Source organism: Mandrillus leucophaeus, unplaced genomic scaffold (genome assembly GCF_000951045.1).
Source record: "Mandrillus leucophaeus isolate KB7577 unplaced genomic scaffold, Mleu.le_1.0 Scaffold13, whole genome shotgun sequence".
Taxonomy (NCBI): Eukaryota; Metazoa; Chordata; class Mammalia; order Primates; family Cercopithecidae; genus Mandrillus; species Mandrillus leucophaeus.
In genome coordinates, this window is record NW_012101254.1 from 2,159,704 (window position 1) to 2,180,880 (window position 21,177).

Consider the following 21,177-nt stretch of genomic DNA (forward strand, 5'->3'; position numbering starts at 1 on the left):
GTTCCCGCCAGCCCGGCCCTCAGAGCTGCCCCTGCTCCCAGAAACAATACCCTGATTATCATTCATTATTTCTACTTCTTAGTATTAAAATCCTTTTAATATGGCATTGAAGACCATTGGGGAGTTTTAAATTTCGTGTCAGACCAGGATTTATAGGCCAGTTCTGAAATTTTACCTCTGGGCTCGATAATTGCAATTCCCTTTTAATCGCTCTCTTAGACACCTCTGTTAAAAGACTTCAATTATTTTCACACTGTGGCCCATGAGACGGCCAATCTGAATACCCAACCCATGTCACCTCCTTATGGAGGCCTGCATGGGAAGCGCTAGACATGAACCTCATCTGAAGGTACCAGGTCTGATGTGCTGTCCCAAGGAGCCTTGGAGTTTGGGGAAAGGGAGCCTCCTCTCTCAAGGAGTCACGAGTTGAGGGATCATACCCCCACCCACCTCTGTTCTTCCACTCCCCAACTGGAAGCAAGAACCAGATGTGTTAGGATGTATATGCTCACTCAGGCTTATTTTGAAAGCTGTACAATTCTGTGAACAGGCAAATGCATATACTGGGAATCCTTCCATGGGAAATTACTTAAAGGAATATGATACAGGGGGTTGGCTGGGAGGGTCAAGGCAGATAGAGATCCTTCAGCTGAGCTCTCAAGAGTCCTGTGGTGCTTTTGGGAAAGTAAAAGCAGATACTACCTGAGGGGGTTGTGGAGTATTGGAAAGAGACCCTCACCGCCACCTCCACCAAGGACAGAAAGAGGACACAGGATTAGCCACAGCCTGCAAAGGGCGGCCGTGTCAGGAGAGGAGAGAAGAGCAGCTGTTACCCTGCTCCTCGAAGACCCAACTTAATCAGGTGTAGTGAAGGGGGCTGAGACAGGAGCTGAAGGTGGGAGTAGCTAAAGGAGCCACCTCCAGGATGCCATTTAGTGCTTTGTATCTGATGATGACAATTTGTAAGGGATAAATGCGTAACTCTGTATCCAGAGCCACCAAGTGCTGAAAGAAGGGTTAATTGTGGGCCAAAAAAATCAGCTATTTTTTTTTTTTTTTGAGACGGAGTCTCGCTCTTTTTGCCCAGGCTGGAGTGCCATGGTGCAACCTCAGCTCACCACAACCTCCGCCTCCCCACAACCTCTGCCTTCCAGGTTCAAGCGATTTTCCTGCCTCAGCCTCCCGAGTAGCTGGGACTACAGGCATGCGCCACCACACCTGACTAATCTTTGCATTTTTAGTAGAGACAGCATTTTTCCATGTTGGTCAGGCTGGTCTCGAACTCCCAACCTCAGGTGATCCGCTCATCTCAGCCTCCCAAGGTGCCAGGACCATAGGCATGAGCCACCACACCCAGCCAACATCTGCTTTTATTGGGAGATAGTAGGCCGAATGAGAGGCAGCACTCAGGTTGGGAAAAGGGGACTTCATAAAAGAGGCAAGGGATACAAAGAAAATCTAGGACTCGGGATCTCACACATTGTGATCAAAGTCTTGTTCTTGGGTGGTGGCAGCCAAGAGGGAATGAGACTCCCCAGCCTTGGTTAGGAGGGGTCCGCTGGGCCCTTGGTCAGCAGCCTTGCACAGTAACATAAGGGATGTCTGCACTGGAGGCTGTTAATGGGTTGGACGAAAGCGAGAAGGGTCTTTGTCACTCAAGAGCGTAGATCTCTCAATACAGCAATGGGCTAGGCTATTGTGTCCAAAAACAGAGTGCTCTCACCCCAGTATATGCAACATGATTAATTGGGGTACTATTAACATGGCTTCTTATATGTATCACTAATTTTAAAATAAGATATTGAATTTTACTAATATTTAATATCAGACATGTGCATGCTCAAAATATTTTTATAATACAGGAAAGTAAATGAAAAAAAATCTTTGAAATGAGCTGATGTACTGACACCAAAAGACTCAGTGGCATATGATTTAACTCAACATGGGGCTCCGCCCCTGGCCCATCACCGAGCACATGCCCACAAACATACACGGAGCCAAGTCATCATGGAAGAGGACTCAGGGTCCCAGTTATCCTAACTCAGTTTGTAAGACGCCATGAGGATCAGCACCAGACGCTTGTTCTAGGATGTTAGCGTCTGTGTCTTTTCCTGTCGAAAAAATGGGCTTCTATTTCCTTCCGCTTTCCATGCCTGTTTTCTCATCTGTAAAATGGGAAGAGTCTTGCATTATCCCTGTCCACAAGAACCAATGTTCATTCTCACCCATGTGAAAATGCAAGGAAGAAGGAGACTCCCAGGTCTGGTTTGTCCCAGACTCCTCCACACATATAAGCCCTTCTCATGCCCCTACCAAAGGAAAGCTTCATAAACAGGAGAGACGTCACTGGTCAGGCTCCACAGGTACACACACCAGGCAGACACCATGGTGGCCAAGCCCCATGCTCTGAGGCACTTCCCGCTTGTGGGAGTCTTCAAGGGGTGGATAAGAAAGCGCCAGCCTAGAAATCCCAAGGCCAAGCTCAGGCACACCCTAGCTAATCTTCTGAGCATGCCCTGTAACCCTCATTCCACACTGCCTGGCTGTGCGACAAAGGGGACACGGGCACCCTCGTGACTTTTGCCCAGGGTGGCTGTAAGAATCAGATGAGTTGGCAGTGGGGTGTATGTGTGGAAACATGGAGCCCTCTTAGATGGTAGAGAGTGTGCTGAGTTGAGGGTCCTCTGGCTGTCCCAAGGACTCACCCTGCTGTGGACTCGGAATTTGACAGATCTAGGTTGGAATCTCATCTCTGTTATTTACCAAACCTAGAACAAGATAATTCACTTGCTAGAATCTCAGGGTTTTTTTTTTTAATCTGTGCAATGGGAACAATTCCTCTTAGAGCTCCTAAGAGATTAAATGAGATAACTGTGAGGAATTCCTGCCTAGCATCTGACACAGAGTTAGTGTCCAAGGATGGCAGGCACTAATGTAACTATTATCGAATATCAATGTAACAACCACCACCTTCACTACTTGGATGACATCATTGGCAGGTTTCCAAAGCCAGAGACTCTTGCAGATCACAGTCTCGACCACTTTCAGATACCCCTGCAGCAGCTCCGGCCACACAAGCCCCACCCTGTAGCCATGAAGAGCCTGAGTGTCCATTACCTGCCTTGGGGCAGAGGCCACCAGCCCTTTGAATCAGAGACTCAGAGCTGTTTTGAATGGTGTCTCTGAACCTGCTCTGAGCTGTCAGCAGAACTTTGCAACCACCCACAGAATTCACAGAAGGTGGGAGCTCACATGCCAGATTCCATCTTTGCAGCCTTTGTCACGGTCTATTCCAGAGTCCTCCGACCTCTGAGGATGCTGGGAACTGGGAAGGAGGAGGGGGCTCCTGCTCTCCTGCCCAGCTCCCTGAGAAACATGCCAAGCAACTGAACAGACGCCAGCTTCTGTGACCTATCACAAAAAGGCCTGGGTGAAGACATGGGTTTTACAGCCTCATCCCCAGGAGCCAGTTTTTATGGACTCTTTGGAGGTTTCTGTTTGGTTTGTTTTTAAGAAAACTGCATTACAAGCTCACCAGTGGCTATAGTGACACTTATAAAACAGTGGGTATCCAGGAAGCTCTGTATTAAGACACTTTGCATATATCTCTTGGGAGACAGGTAAAGGAAGTGGGCTATTCCTGTTTTGGAGATGGCTAAGTCCTTATCAATTAAATATATCACTTAAGGACTAAACCAGCCAAAAACTGGGAGCCTGTCCTTGCCAGAAAATGACAGCTTCCAGTGTATAGGCCAGGGACCATGTCAAATGATCCTGAGGGTTTGGGGCTTTCTTATTATATTGATTCAAAGTCTGAGAGAAATGAGCCAATGGGAGGAAATGCTGGCCTGTGGCCAGAGATTCCTGCGCCCTCCAGCGCCTGGCCCCCATCTTTCTGGCTCTTCCATGTGCCCCTGCTTCTCCTGCAGGCTCAGCATCCCTTAAAAGTTCCAGGTCACAATTTTGAGCTGACCCTCGAAAGTCATGAAAATTGGCAGTGGCAGTCCCAGCCCAGAAACTGACTCCCAAGTGAACGTATCATTGGCACAATCTCAGGGCCTCTCAAGCAGTTCTGTTTGCTATGTTCTGGAAAGCTCCCATATGGCTGACACGGTAGAGGCCTCAATTCTGAATTCCAAATTCCATTAGTTTCTTCAAGCATGGCTTAAAGATGTGAGCATGACACTGGGCAAATCTAACGGGCCCTTGATTCCTGCATTATTTGCAAGCACTTCCTAGTATCATTCTACAGAGGGGCCTGCCTGAAGGGTATGGTGATATTATTCGTCTGGGAGGCAGAGGTAAATGTGTAGAAAAATGTTCTGTGCAATTTCTACCCACAAGGAAAATTGGGCTGCTTTGCAAGAAATGAGTTGTTTTCTCAGCAGCCTGTGGGCTGTCTGTCCACCGGGCTAGTCATCACACAGAAAAATGATGCCATTCATCCCCAATCTGCAAAAATACTTTTAAAGTTTTTTTCTCCAGTTAGTGGGGATGGTTTTGAATGATCGACCTGTATTAGTTTGCAAGGACTGCCATAATAAAGTACCAGAAACTGGTGGCTTAAATAACAGAACTTCATTGTCTCACAGTTCTGGAGGCTAGAAGTCCAAGATCAAGGTGTCAGCAGGGTTGGTTCCTTCTGAGGCCTGTGAGGAAGAATCTCTTCCATGCCACTGTGCTTCTAGTGGTTTTCTGGCAATCTTTGGCATTCCTCGGTATACATCACCCCAATCCCTGCCTTCATATTCACACAGCGTTCTCCCTGTGTGTATATCTGTCTCTGTGTCCAAATTTCCCTCTTTTCTATAAGAATATAGTCATATTGGATGAGTGCCCACCCTAATGATTTAATTTTAACTTGATTACCTTTATAAAGATCCTGTTATCACATAAAGTCACATTCTGAGGCTCGGGAGGTTAGGACTTAAACACATCTTTTTGAGTGAGTCACAATTCAAACAATGATACCAGCTTTGCTACCCACCCTACTAGGACCAAAGGAAGCCAGCCCATAGTAGCACGTGCCACCTTCTCCAAAAAGCTTTTCCAAAAACTTCTCAGACAGGGTTTGGCACTCCTTGCCCTTGTCCCCTATACCAGTTGCCTGGTCCAACCTGGGAGGTGTATTCCTGAAAAACACCAAGATGAGCCTTGATCAATGAGGAGTAGCCAAGTAGCAAAAAAAAAAAAAAAAAAAAAAAAAAAAAAAAAAAAGTAGCAAATGGCCTCTGGGTACAGGGAACATCATGAGCAATATGTGGAGGATGAAGGAGCCCTGGTATGTGCGGGGAGCCAGAGGCAGGTCCTGAGGCCATTGGAGAACTGTGGTCATGTTTGAGGGTTTTTTTTGTTTTGTTTTTGTTTTTGAGATGGGGTCTGGCTCTGTCACCAGGCTGGAGTGCAGCAACACAATCTCAGCTCACTGTAACCTCAGCCTCCTGGGTTCAAGTGGTTCTCCTGCCTCAGCCTCCTGAGTAGCTGTGATTACAGGCTCGCACCACCATGCCCGGCTGATTTTTGTATTTTTAGTAGAGATGGGGCTTCACCATGTTGGTCAGGCTGGTCTCGAACTCCTGACCTTGTGATCCGCCCACCTCGGCCTACTAAAGTGCTGGGCTTACAGGCATGAGCCACCGCACCTGGCCATGTTTGAGTTTTAAAGAGATTATTCCTGACACAGGGTGTAGAATGGACCCCTCCTCTGGCTGAAAGTGGGTATGTCCTTGGGTCTCAGTTCTTCTCTGCCACATTAGAGGATTAGACACAGCAATTTCCAAGATTCAGACCAGTCTCAACATCTATCAAGCCTGCAACAACATTATTATCCAGGATACTTGCCCCCAGGAAGTATAAGCAGCATGGGAGAGCTTGTGAGCCTTTTGTGTACCAAGAGGGCTCAGAGCACCGTCCATCAAGCTTCTGACAATTACCTTCCCATTCCTAGTGTGGAGATGGAAAGGTGTGATCCCTCTCCTCACTCATCGCAACAACCACAGCTGACACACCTATAACAAAAGACAGATTAACAAGAGAAAAAGCAAAACAAACGTATTTAATCAAAGTTCTCCATGACATGGGAGCCTTCAGAAAGGAAAACCCAAAGACCCAGGGGAAATTTTCTGTTTTTATGCTTAGGTTCAATGAAGAACAGAGAGCTGTGTAGAAATACGATTGGGCAAAAGGCTATGAGCTAAGGCTAATAGACTGAGGGTGGACCCCAAAAAAGCCTGGCTGTTGGATTCTTCTTGGTCTCTTGTGTAGCACTCCTTCCTCACTCTTCCCTGGTACAGGGCAGGACCCTCTGGAACTAGGGTCTTGAGACCTGCTATCCAATAAGATAGTTTGGAGAATTCATTTATGGACAGCTCTACATAGAAAGGCAGGGAGAAGGTTACAGCAACAATTCTCATTTCTATGACTTGCCTTGAGGGAGAAAGGGGAGTAGGGAATAGAAAGGCAGGAGAGGCCAGAGAGAACTTGCTTCTGAAGCCCCTCCAATGTCCTTCAGTTTAAAGTCCCCATCATGCTAAGGTGTCATACCTTGGGGTCATATTCTGAGTCCCAACCATGACCACCCCAGTGAAGGGGCAGGGCATAGCAAGGTGTGGGTGGGGGACCCTCTCCAGCAGGTACAAGTCTGTGAGCTATTCTTACCGCACCTCACCAGGCCCCTCCAGCCTTTTTTGGCTGACCACTTATCCCAGCCCCAGAATTTGCTTACAGGACCACAGTTTATGGCAAGTTTCACCCTACTGTATAAAGTTTCAGCACAGTGGCTTGACTTGGCCAGAGATTTGTGGCTGAAATGGAGCCTCTGGGCTTGGGTGTCAGCATTTTGCTTGGCTCAGAGGTTTACATTCGCATTTGAACCAATCAATACATGAAGGCATTAAGTGGTATTTAGGCTGCCTCTCTAGGGAACAAGACGGGCTGCTGGAATCATTTGAGCATGGACAGGGAAGATGCTTCTAGGACTGGGAAATCCTCAGAGCTCTGAAGTGGGGGCCCTGGATGAATGCCCCAACTCCAGCCCTGCTCAAGACTCAGGCCTCAAGCTGGAGGCAGACTGGACTGAAGGAGGGATCCCACAGAAACGGCCACATTTCAGTTTCAATGTTGTTTTTATCCTTCTCCATGGGGATGATGTATTGAAAGAAAAAAAAAAACCTACTGCATTGACTTGGCTTGAACGAAAAGATTGTATTTGAAAAGAACAGATGGTGCTAAAAAGTTATTGGAAGGAAGAGAGAGTTAGGAAACCAAATTCCAGATTCCCACTGGCTGCTGGTAGGTGATGTGCCCACATCTCCTTACAGAAAGAGTTAGAAAGGCAAAATGATCACCTGGGACTCTGATCACAGAAAATCCACCACCCACCCTGCCAGAAAGATTGTCTGGCAAGTTTGTGGAGTGGAAAAACCCCCCTGGGATCCCCTCCTGTGGTCTCTTCTCTAACTCTAAGTGATTCCTGGAATGCCAGCACCATCCGCACTCACTCTCCTCTCACTTCCCCTGCCCAGAATTCAGCTGGGTCCCTCCCCACAGCTCCCTGGTGAGGGATGCTCAGCAGATGCTGGAGGAGGAGGTGGCTTGCATGGGACCTAATCCAAAATTCAGAGAAACAGAAAGAGGAAATTCAGGATTCTCAGGGTCACTACTCGTGATTAGAAGTTTTCTCTCACTTGATTTTTTTTTTTTTTTTTTGGTCTGGATAATCAGTGTTTTTTCCTTTAAAAAGAAGAAAAAACCACTGATGCATTTTCTATGTATTTTTTATACAAACCAGAGCAAAGAAGAATCCCTCTTAGACAATACTACTGGGACTAATTGTTGTTTGGGAATCAACTTAGATCCTTAAATGTTTTCTTTTAATTTGCAACTTCTAAATGCATACTAATTCACCAATGCTTGATGTAGCGCCAGATTAGTGTGGTGTGGTCTGTTGATTAGAGTTCCTCATTGTCTTTCTCATAAATCACATTCATAACACCTCATCCATGATATTCAGTCTCCGTTTCTTTAAAATGGAAATAATTTTAAAACTTGTGAAGTAATCTGAAGGCTCTCTGGAGGCTTTCCGGATTTTTAAGATTTGTTTCCTGATCTTTCTGTTGCCCCATTCACACCTAATTCAACAGTAATTATTTGTAGTGACTCACCAGCTACCAGTCTTTCCAAAGTATTCAAACGTTGTCCTGCGTATTTCATCCACTTAATGAGTACAGGTGGCATAAACAGTTTTAGAAACTGTAGGGGCGGAAAGGTGTGTCACTCTTCCTTACCCATCACAAAGGTCACTCTGGACACTCCTAGGACAAAAGACAGGAAAGCAAGAGGAAAGCAAAACAAATTGATTTAATCAAAATTTTACGTTACTTGGGAGCCTTCAGAAATGAAGACCCAATGTCTTTGTTTGGTTTGATGAAGCCATTGCAGAAGGGGACGGGACAGAAAGGGGATGACAGACTTAGGGGGAAACCTAGCAAGCCTGTGGGTTCAGATTCTCCTTGGCCTCCCTGTCTAGCATTTCTTCCTCCTGGGTGTGGAACAGGACCCCTGTGGAATGAAGGTCCTCAAGGCCGCAGGGAGAGAATAACCATTCTAGTTTTATGGCTTGCTGCAGGGGAGAGGGGTGCTAGTTCCTATGACTGATTTTGGGGAAGAGGAATTCTGGTTTCTACAACTCACTTCAAGGGAGAAAGAGGGGCGGGAGACAGGAGGGGAGGAGAAGGTCAGAGAGAACCTGCTTCTGAGACCCTTCCAATGTCCTTCATTTCAAAGGACTCAGCATGCCAAGGGGCCATACTTTTGGGTATCATGTTCTGTGTCTGACAGAATAAGCATAACTGACTCTCAGTGGGTGTGGAACTCAAATGATTGGAGTAGGGAGTCTAGGGGTACTAAAGAATAAACTTGAGCACTCAGTAACCTTGAACACTCAGTAACCTTGGGCATTCAGTGACCTTGAACATTCAGTAACCTTGGACACTCAGTGACCTTGAGCATTCAGTGACCTTGAACATTCAGTAACCTTGGACACTCAATGACCTTGAGCATTCAATGACCCTGAACATTCAGTAACCTTGAACTTTTAGTGATCTTAAACACAGTAACCTTAAATACTCAGTAACCTTGAACATTGAACCTCAGTAACATTGAACATTCAGTGACCTTGAACACTCAGTAACCTTGACCACTCAGCAACCTTGAACATTCAGAGTGCACAGGGTATTTCACAGCATGTAAAATGCAGAGCTTGTGCTAATCCAGCAAGCAAATTAGTCACACAGAGGCCAGTTAAGAACACCTCTACTACTATGTTTTTCTTACAACTGTGGCTATGATCAGTCTACTCCTCCCCATCCCGATTGCAATGATTTAGAGGCTAAGTCTGTAGAGGTAGACTCTTTGTCTCCTGCTTTCTGGCCTTGTATACAGAATGAAGAAAAAATGCTCAGCCACGGCCAGGGTGGACATCAGCCCCCCACAAGCCTGCATATTCCAATCCAGATTCTGAAGATGCAGAGGTCAAGTAGAAAAGAAATAGGGTAGCCTGAGGCAACACTGAAAGGAGCCAAAATATCTGCAGGATGCACCCTTTATTAGTATGCTGTTCTTCAAACATGACGCACCTCTGACCCACCAAAAGTTCTTCTAAAAAATGAGTTATTTGCATTTGGCATACATTTAAACCTATGTGCATTATAGTAGGACGTGCCAGAGTTTTGAAGATAGTCTTGGGTTCACATTGCCTCCTAGTACTTACTACATGAACCAGCTATGTCAGCTCTCTGAGCCTCAATTTTCTCTCATAAAATGGGGGTGATGATATGTTTCATGCATTTGTTAGGAAAATTAAATAAGATTTTCATATTTAATGGAAGGAGTCCTGAAAACCTTTATGTCTGGAATGGGAGGCTCTTCTCCAAAACCCCCAAATCCCACCACATAGTCAGTCTCTTATTTCACCTTATAAGATCATCAACCACACTGGATTTAGGAGAGAAAAGAAACACTAGCGTAATAATAACAACAGCATCTGCTAATGCTTATTGAGTGCTAACTACATGCCCACATATCTCAACCCATGTGATCTTCACAACACCCCTTTATGAGTCAATTATTATTCCTACTTCTTAATTACAAAATTCAGGCACAGAGAGGTTAGGTTAAGTAGCTGGCCTAAGGTCACACAGCCAATAAAAGGCAGAATTGAGACTATAAAACTCCCAGTGGGGGTGGAACTCAAGTGATGAGAGCAGGAGGTCCAGGGGCCTGAGGTCACACAGCCAATAAAAGTCTGGCTGCTTAATTATTATATTTCTCTTGAAAGAAGGAAAGGAAAAGGGAGGGAGGAATAGAAGCAAGAAAGAGAGGAGGGAGAGAGGGAGGGAGGGAATGAGAGAGGAGAGAAAAAAAGGGGAAGTTAGAAGAAGCTCAAAAGAAGCTAGGAGAACCGAGTGCAGTGGCTCACGCCTGTAACCCCAAAGGAGGCGCTCTGGGAGGCGGAGGTGGGCGGATCACCTGAGGTCAGGAGTTCAAGACCAACCTGGCCAACATGGGGAAACCCCATCTCGACTACAGATATAAAAATTAGCTGAGCATGATGGCACACACCTGTAATCCCAGCTACTTGGGAGGCTGAGGCATGAGAATCGCTTGAGTCAGGAGGCAGAGGTTACAGTGAACCGAGATTGTGCCACTGCACTTCAGCCTGGGTGACAGAGTGACACTCCACCCCTGTCCCCCTCCCCCCGCCCAAAAAAAACAAGGAGGCTAGGAAAAGGAGCTCAGGACCATTTATGTTGTCTTTGTTCCAAAACATGTGAAAATAATTAGGGAAATGCAGTTTGGAACATCTTCTATGCCTCTACCCCAGGAAGGCTAGCCTACCTTCCAGATCCCAGTCACCCACTTAACATCTCTGATGAAATGAAAACTGCTTTACAGCTGACAATGCTAAGGTCTCAACAAGCAGACCTGTGGCCCCAGGGAACCCATCCCTGCCTTGGCCCCTCCTACAGAGCCTGGAGCCCCCCTTAGCCTCACAGCAGCTCTTCTCCACCCTGGGCCATTGGGAGCCAGATCCCCACTCGACCTGAAACCTCTTCCTATCACAGCTGATCCTCTCCAGAACACATTTATCTAACTTGTGGGAAAATACGAAGGGCAAGTGAATAACAAAGCCAAGGCTACTTGGATAAAAGACTCCATGCCACACGCCATGTGTAATTATTATTACAGAAAATTAATAAGCAACAAAGGACTTCACACTAAAATTTACATTGATCTAGCATTTTTCCCCTGCTATCTCCCATAAAAATGCTTTAAATGCAGGCTGATTTAATGGAAACAATAAAAAATTGTGCTGAATGGTTTATATTTGCTACAGAATTACTACAAAGTATATTTTAAGGAAAACTTGAAAGTTATGTGTGTTTTTTTTTCCTGTAGGATAAGATTAGAGAGAGAGGTTCAATTGGTTTTTTTTTTTTTTTTTTTCCTCCTTTCTTTCTATATTGATCTAGACAAACTCCCACAGGCTCAGTTCTTTGTTTCTAACAAATCTTCACACCTTCACACCTTGTCCAGACACTTGTCAAGAGAGATTCTTAGCAAAGGCACATGTGGAGGAATGCCAGCAGTGTGGCCTTAGTCTTGACAGGGTTATGCTTGATAATAATCGTCATCACGTGACTGTGTTCTATGTGACAGGGACTTGGCTAGTTATCTAATTTATGTGGCTTTTGTCATTGTCGATCTCACCCGTGAGTTCGGCCATCCCAGCTAGGAGGTCAGTCACCACCTGAATGACTTGGTGCTCATGACCAGCACAGGACATGAGGATGGCCACATCTCGTAGCTTCAGGTCCCCAGCCATGTCCATCAGAGCCAGAAATAGAAATAAAGCCTCAGAAAAATAGTTTCTAACCTCAGGGAGCTTAAGTGACAGAATAAAATGGTGTTCTAAAGATTGTAGAGGCATGCCAACCTGCATTTAAAACTCAGCTATAAGCAGTGCATATAGTAGGCCTTTAATAAGTTTTAACTCTTGTTGGTCATATTATTAATGCTGCTGTATGTAGTATTCACATTGACTTAGTCCAAGCCTGACCTGCATTGGAGAGAACATTTATGCAACAGATGGTAACTGTCCTAGTTGAGAACTCAGGTACCCTCCAGGTCTCAATTACATAATTCTCTGGTTCCTTCTGATTTGCTCTTGGCAAATGAAGGCCAAGAGTTATGTGATGAGCTATGTAGTAATAATGCAATCGCCAAAGTTCCCCAGTCTGTGCGTTTCTCCTAACAGGGAAGGTATCATTATCATGTGAATAGATGACAGCTAGTGTTCATGAATTGACATGAACGTTTGGATTAACTCAGCTCCACTGCAATATAAATTTTGACCAAGAGTGTAAGAAACGTGTCTGATTTAATGGAAATATGTTCATTTGTCCTCTCAGTCAACAAATATTTTTTGAGTGTCTATGATGTATAAGGCATTGGAGACATGTGATGAATGATCTACCATTCTGGCATTAAGGAGGTGGGAAGGCGAGACACAGAAGTCATCCTTCCTGTAGAGGACCATGGAAAACATTGGCACGCGCAAGACTGGACCACCTGTTCTCCAAACACGTACTGTCTATGTGGCCTCTGCTCATGTGCTTATGCCAGTCTCTCTCTCTGCATTGTCCTTTTCCTAATTCCTGACCCCTCTTCACAACCCATCCTCAAGATACTCCTATCCTGACCGCCCATTTGGAGACATCGCTTTGGCCTCTGCTTCAATAGCATATGGTACCTACACCTCTCACTTGCCTCTTCTATGCTGCCATTCACTAAAAATCTTGGTACATATGTTTATTCTTTCTCACCAGTCTGTAAACTCCTTGAGAACAAGGCTAAATCCTAGACCCTTAGCATCCCTAGAGCATCCAATACTTTAGCTAGTGTGCAACAGTGCACCAGTAAATATCTGAGAAATTGAATGCGACTCAACAAATGCTAACCAAGAACTAGACACAAAGCATCTTTTCATGTCCTACAGGAAGATGCAAAGGTAAAGAAGAAGCTTTTACTCTAAGTGAGGTGGTGGCCTTTGGAGGATTCTGAGAGGAAGGGTGATCTGCTATCATAGTCAAATCCTAATACATCTCGTTGTAGGGATGTTCTAACATAACCTGTTGGAGTTGTATTTAACGTATAAAGATGCATTTAACCAAATTTTTCTTTATTTAAACAAATGTGATGGCTGCTATTCATAAATTGCAGTACCTTTCTCGCCCTCTTTTACTATATTCCTTTCTTCTTTGACTCTCATAAATGAATTGAGATGCCTACATTTGCAAGGACCAGTGTCATTCCATGGAGAAAGCAGTGGTTTCCATAGGAATAGCTCCACTTATGGAACTCCTACTGTGTGCTAAGAGCTATTACTTTGCGTACATCCTTCTCAAAAATCCTTACAACAATCCAGCAAGTTAGGCATTATGACCTCCATCTTAAAAATAGGAAAACTGGAGCTCAGAGGAGTTAAATCCTTTGCCTAAGGTTGTAGCTTAGGATGGTGGATGGTGGAGCTGAGAGCTGAATCTAGGCCTTTCCTTGCTATACTGCAGCAGCTAAAACCATCTCAGAAAGGCATTCCTTTGAAAAGGATGTAGGGTTTGAGGGCTCACTGATGTGAGCTAGCCCTATGTCAACATGACGCCCATCAGGATATTGCACAGAAGCAAAGTATGACATGTTCCCTGTCTTGTCAACTGCCACTCATGGTCCTCACATGCTGTCATAAAGTGTCCCTTCATTCTGGGCTTCAAATAACTTGGTGCCTTTGCCCTTTTGAGTCACAGCTGCCAACCTTTCAATCTCATCATTGGCTTGCCTTGTATCAGATGTGCCAGACAGTTTTCTTTAAACATATAGAGCTAAGCTGGTAGGGAGCCATGGCAGCCTTAGAAATTCTTTTTGTTTCCATGTTAGGACTTATGATTTTTTGGGAGATTTTTCTGACGGTGTATTTCACTATCTGGCTGGTGGGTCTATCCTGAAAACCCAAATTGATGATCCCTCCAGCAATGCTAAGTAGACATATTCTGTATCTCTGTGATTTTAGGGAAATGAAATGCAATTGATTGTATCGACTGATCCATAGGTTGCATTGTCTCTTTTGCTTGCAGTCTTGGAGCAATAATATGCTTTATTTTCATCTTAAGTCTGCAGGTAACTCAATGTGTGACCTTGAGCAAGTCTTCACTTCTCCAACGAGGGTGAAACTGAGTCTCTTTGCAGAAATAAATCTGTGATTCTGTGATTAATCATTCTCCTCTCATCTCTGTGGGGTATTATTTGTCAATTGGAGCTTTCAGGGCTTTCATAAAATGTTTTGTTACTAGGACTCCTGCAATCAGCTAAGGAAGTATAGATATCAGATCAATAAAGGCCCTTAGGGAACTTTTAATTCAATGCCTGCATTTTGCTGATGAGGAAACTAAAACCCAAAGAGGTGCAGGGACTTGCCCAAGCCCATGCAAATCCACAACCAGAATCCAGGACTCAGCTCCCAATTCAGTGGCCTTTCTACATATCACTTCTAGCCCGTAGGTCAGAAATGGACCTTGATATTCACAAGCCAACCCTCCTGCCTTTTTTGATGGACTCTAACGTACTCATTATCATATAGGCACTCTGCAAAAATGGGTGGTCAGTGTTTTTCTCAAAAAATTCACGCAAAATTGGAGACAGAATACAATTGATCAGAAAACATCCAACATTTCTGTCATTTTTGGAGAGAAGTGCCTTATTCAAAGTCATCAGGCAAATAAGGGGCAGAGCCAGAACTGGAACTGGAGAGCTCCAGAGAGACACAGGGAAGATAATGGATTGTGACAAGCTGTCCATACAGTCCTCTGGCTTCCTAAAGTCCAGATGGACACCCCACACTGTCACATTGATTGATGGAAGCACCAGTGATAAGACAGTCACAAATCCCCAACACATGGAACCAGCTGCACGTTTGTTTCCAGGAGGCTCTAGGTCAGAACCTAACCTTCCCTTCTGCAAGCCTAAGTAGAGTTGCCACCAGCCGAAGGAACAAAAGCAGGACCCTGATAGGCTCATTCTGTGACCACTCAGGTGTAAGCAAAGAAAATGGAGGCAGACCAAGAAGAGAGTTTAGATTTATTTTTCACTGGATTTTTGGTGGTCTCTTAAACAAATCTGACCCTAGGCATAAGCTTGCCCTTTTCTAGTCCCAACTTCCCTGGATATAAAATACATGTTTGGCAACTGCTCTGGAAGTTATTAAAGCAGCAGTAAACTATGGGAGGCCAGAGAATTTCAGACAGAAGTTATTGCATCGGTAACTCAGAAACTAATTCCTAAAACTCTTGACACATTTATCCAGAGGGCTAGTGCCAATATAGAAATGGAAATCATTGTCAAGGGCCACTGTGTACCTGGAATTAAAATCCATCATTCCTCAGAGCAGAGAGCTATGATTGTGGCAGAATATGAATACTCCTGCCTTTCACCACCATCTTTCCTCAAAAATAGATCCTTTATTTTTCAGAAGAACAAGACAAATTCTGCTCTTTTTGTCTTTTTGTTTGTCTCCTTAAGAACCCCTTGTTTACATATTCTTTTCAAATATTGCTTTCTTTGACAGTCCCTCATTTAAACCAAAAGGCCTCCTTTTCTTTCAATTGCACCAGTTTTATTGTGGATGGAAATCCTGCTGGGTACAGTAACAGAGAACAAACTTTACAGCAGCAATAATCCCTTCTACAGCATCTATTGTGGGGAAACTCAATACACTTTTATTAAATGGCTGAAGAATTGGCTTCAGTGATCTGAATTAACTACAGAGAACAGCGATAGGGAAGAAGACTACCTCCTTCATTCAGCAGACACCCACTGCATGCCAGACACCAGAGACATAAAGCCACCAGCCAGGAGCACCACACTGAAAGAGGTGGTGGATTGTCTTAGGCAATGCCTTCATCAAAAGTTAGCACAGGCAGAAAAGACTTGGTGGGAACTAGTGTTAGCAAGCGCATGCAGAAATGGGCCCCCGATTCACTGTGGGGGGATTGACAATATGCCTAAATGTGTACACACTTTGACTCTGATTCTAGGAATTTGTCCTTAGGCCATATTTAGACAAGTACACAGAGTTAGCTTCGGCATAATCACGATCAAGAAAAAATTAGAAGCAATGCACAAATCATTAAAAACGCAATCATTAAAATGATAATGTAATCTATATTGTCTTGTGACATACCGTCAAGTGAGCAAGTGCAACCACAGAGTATATGTACTATGGTCTCATTCATGAAAAATGAAAATGGATTAAAATGGACAGGTTGGGCTTGACGCAGTGGCTCACACCTGCAATTTCAGCACTTTGGGAGGCTGAGGCAGGTGGATGGCTTGAACCCAGGAATTGGAGATCAGCCTGGGTAACACAGTGAGACCCTGTCTCTACAAAAAAATACAAAAATTAGCCAGGATTGGTGGTTCGCAGCTGTAGTCTCAGCTACTCAGGAGGCTGAGGTAGGAGGGTTAACTAAACCGGGGAGGGTCAAGCCTGCAATGAGCTGTGATCACACCACTGCACTCCTGCCTGGACAATAGAGCAGGACACTGTCTCAAGACAGAAAAAAAAAAAAAAACTGACAGGTTGTTCCCTTAGGTGGTGACTATGGTTATTGCTGGACAATGGTATTCTAGGTGACTTTTACTTTCCATTATCAGCCTTTCTGAATTGTTGGATTTTCAGTGCTTTTTATTTTTTACAGTGAGCATCACTTTATATTTAGGGGGTGGAAATGTTTTTAAAAATTTAATGGAAAGCTAGTTTTTCCCGTATTCCTTTACCACTTGTACCGCCATACCAAAGCCCAACCTAGTGGTAAAAACAGTGAAATAGTGTGATGATTTCATAGATGTATAAATAAGCCAAAACCCACCATCAAATCATACACTTTTTTTTTTTTTTTTTTTTTGAGACAGAGTCTCTATCACCAGGCTGGAATGCAGTGACGATCACTGCTCACTGCAACCTCCACCTCCCTGGTTCAAGTGATCCTCCTGCCTCAGCCTCCTGAGTAGCTGGGACTACAGGTGCCCGCCACCACACCCAGCTAATTTTTGTATTTTTAGTAGAGACGGAGTTTCACCATGTTGGGCAGGATGGTCTCCATCTCTTGACCTTGTGATCCACCCACCTCGGCCTCCCAAAGTGACACTTTTAGTACATGTAATTTATTATACATGAATTATACCTCAATAAAGTTGTTTTTAAGGAAAGAAAATATGAAATAATCTAGGTAATTTTTATTTTCCACACAAACCACTCAAAATAAGTAAATAAATCCCCCCACACACACACACACACTTGCAGACATTTATGAATCAATGTTGGAAAGTAAATCTGATGGTCCAATCAGTGACAGGAGCCTATTTCAAGAGGTTAATAGCATGAGCAAGGTGTAAAAGTGTTCATTTAATTTGTTGTCTATTCTTTGACAGTGTCAGTATCCTTGATTATAGGTGGGTACCCAGCTCACCATTTCGCCTGCTTCCATCTTTTTCTGTCTGCACTTTTTGCAAAGTCCACGTCAATCTTAGGTACCTTTTACCCCAAAATACATGCTTCGGTGCACTTTAATTTTCCTGCAGTAAATAAATAGCTCTTACTAGCTTCCCTGTTAAGTAACTGTAGAACAAACCTGAGGGTTCCGAGACTTTCTATCAGATAAAACTCTGAAAACCAATCATTCTTTCTAGAGATAATTATGAATAGAGTGATAAATGTTTTGAAGACATTTCCTTGAGTCTGCTGGCAGATTTTCTCAAGTATATATTTTCTTTCTTGTGATACTAGCTACTGAAATAGTCCAAAGAGCTTCATTTGCCTTAAACAGAATATGACAAAAGAAATGCCAGTGGTGAGAGTGGGTTTGCGAATTGCATCTCTAAGTTTGCTGGACTAAAAGAAAATAAGTATTTGATTGTTGCTGTCAGAGTCACTGTCCTCAGTGCCACTTAGAGTCCCATCTCTTGGTGCCCATGAAGAATGTGAGCCCTGAAGTCCCTGCAAGGACGTGACCCTGTCCACATGTTACGCCTAATTCTCATAACTGTTTCTCTATGCTTTTCTCCCCTGCTTTCCAATACAACCAGTTGGACAGTGCTCCAGGGAAGAATCGGGCGCCCAGACAACCCCTTTCGAGTGGCCCTGGAATATGTCTCCAGTGGAAACCGCAGCTTGTCTGCAGTGGACTTCTTTGCCCTGAAGAACTGCAGTGAAGGTATCTGAATCTGGCTTTCCCACTCTCGTTGGTAGCCTATTGTGTTAGATGTGTCAATAACCTGCAACCATGTTTAGCTGGGAATGCACACACTTATGAAGAAAAGTGTAGAATGGGCTGGGTGCTGTGGCTCACACCTGTAATCCCAGCACTTTGGGAGGCCAAGGCAGGTGGATCACTTGAGGTCAGGAGTTCAAGACCAGCCTGGCCAACACGGCAAAACCCTATCTCTACTAAAAACACAAAAATTAGCCAGGCGTGTGATGTGCACCTATAATCCCAACTACTTGGGAGGCTGAGGCAGGAGAATCGCTTCAACCCAGAAGGCAGAGGTTGCAGTGAGCCAAGATTGTGCCTTTGCACACCAGCCTGGGCAACAGAGCGAGACCGCGTATCAAAAAAAAAAAAAAAAAAAAAAAAAGGTCTAGAGTGTTTTAGGGACTAGTTCTGAATGACACCAGGTGATCCATATCCCAGATAATGAATTTCGAAGAGCTGGTATAAAATTGTATCTTCCTTGAGAACACTTAGGCACATAGAAGGGAACAGCAGACACTGGGGCCTACCGAAGTGCGGAAGGTGGAGGGTGGGAGGAGGGAGAGGATCAGGGGCCCAAGAATGAAGTGTGGAGCCAGAAGAAGCCTGAGGCACTCTCAGACCTCAATTCTCAGTTTAGACTATTCATGAATAACTTTGAAGGCCCATATCCCACAGTCATCTGTCCCATGTACAGGCCTGGATTTGAACTTTGTGCTCCTGGGAAGTGGTGTGTGAAAGGAATTCTCTTAGGGAGGAAGCCCTACTGACCCCCCGCCAACCCAGCTTCTTTTGCCCCTGTGGCTCTTCATTTATTGCTGGCCTTGCAGGAAATTTTATAGTGTATTTTGTTTTCGTTGTTTAATCAAAACTGGTTTATGTGTGGGGAAAAGAAAAATCACCATAATGTGATAGATTGAACCACAGTTCAAGTTGAAAAGGTTGTTAACCTATGATATGAGGCAATGTATGAGAAACATGTGGTTTGGGAGCAAGCCAGGAGCTTGTACAAATGTTTCCGCACTCCTGAACTTGAAGATTTGTGAATGTCTCTGGACATCATCAGTCCTCACAGATGTCAAGGATCTGTGTACCGTACAAAAGAGGCCATCTGTTGAAATGGAACCAGTTAACAAGAATGTGACAGGGAGAAGGTATCAATTCCCAGAATGTTCTCATTTGATCATCATTAGGAAAAAGGAATAAGAAACTACAAAATTCCAGATATCAGGCCCACTACAAATACTCTTGCAAAAATTTCTTGACCTGAAAAAAATTCTTTACATGTTAAAATCAAGAATCTCAACCTATAGATGTTTTCTCCCTTGCCCTGCAACTCCCTCTCACCTAAAAATATTCATCCCCCATAGCCTGTGTTGCATTTGCAGTGAGTCTGTTCCAGAGACCCGTCCCTTGTCTGCTTTTGTACCTTTACGAAACCAAGAGTTGACCTCCCTAAACTCTCTCTAATGATCCAGAAAGTTTCCGCTGGCAGGGCACTCTCTTAGAAGAGGGAGAGGATGAGTCTTCCTCTGATTCCCTAGAGAAAGTGGCTTGGCCCAGATACCTGGGGACGTTCTCATGGTCCAGCTTCCTTCTTTCAGTGGCTTTAGGTCCAAGAACAGATGGTCTCCATGAGGAGGCAAATGTTCTCTGTGTTTCTTCTCTGGGTCAGACCACCTGTGGTGAACAATGGATGTGGAGGGATTGATGTGGATGTGTAAGACAGAGAATAGTGAAGAACAAGGTGATCTCAGTGTTTGCTCAGAACTTCTAAATTTCCTTCCCATAGAAAACAAATTCAGGTGCACATCAGTAGGCATAGACAAACTGCAGACATAAGAATCATCCTAAAATTATACTCATATTTAAAGGGAAGGGGTTACTTTAAAGGCATACTCAATGCCTATTTGATGTAGCCAAATGTCTAGGTTTTCTGGGGTCATTGCTTTGGTTAAGCCAGAAGAAGAGGGGATAAGAGGAGAAAAATGGTGTCTTTGAAGGAGGTGAATAGGGCTGGCGACATTACTGGCCAGAACTGTAGGTAGGTCTGCAGGATGCCTGGTCTATTTTTCTGATAAGAACTTGGTCCCTTCATGATGAGGCACAGACACAGAGCACAAGGGGAAACACAACTGTAGAACTCCACAGCTCTTCCTTGGTCCACTGCAGAGACGTGCCATTTTAGTTCATCTGGAGAAGCCTCAAGGAGACATGGGACAATTCTCTTCGCATAGGAGATAACATCCATCTGTGGGTGTCATCAAGACAGAGGCCATTCCTATATCCTCTCTACATCCTTACACTTACCACAGTGTGTGACACTAGGTAGGTGCTCAGTTCATGTCAATTGATATGGACTAATGGTGAAAAGCTAACGCTGACAGAGCACTCGCCATGCACAAAGGCAAGTGTCAATGCCTTTATGTGTTACCTCATGCAAGCTTTACAATAATGCTGTAAAGCAGGGACTAGTATACTCATTTTACAGATGGGGAAACTGAAGCTCACAGAAGTTTCAAAACTTTCCAAGGTCATTGAGTCAGTGAAAGGTGGAGTCAAACTCGATTCCAAGTTGATCTGATGACAAAGCCAGTATTTCTGTCTAGACACTTGATATGGTTTGGATTTGTGTCCTCCCCTCCCCACCACATTTCATGTTGAATTGTAATCCTCAGTGTTGGAGGAGGCTTATGCCTGTAATCCTAACACTTTGTGAGGCTGAGGTGGGCGGATTACCTGAGGTAGGGAGTTCGAGACCAGCCTGACCAACATGGAGAAACCCTGTCTCAACTAAAAATACAAAAAAAAAAAAAAA

The 21,177-nt window shown here is 44.3% G+C and overlaps 1 protein-coding gene across 1 annotated transcript in view; it reads left to right on the plus strand.

The window, feature by feature from the left end:
* Positions 1–21,177, plus strand: part of ALK (anaplastic lymphoma receptor tyrosine kinase) — a 793,694-nt gene that overhangs the window by 549,386 nt on the left and 223,131 nt on the right. Inside the window, exon 5 of the mRNA XM_011972566.1 lies at positions 18,196–18,323. Coding sequence (XP_011827956.1) covers positions 18,196–18,323 — 128 coding nt within the window. The remainder of the gene's footprint in view (positions 1–18,195; positions 18,324–21,177) is intronic.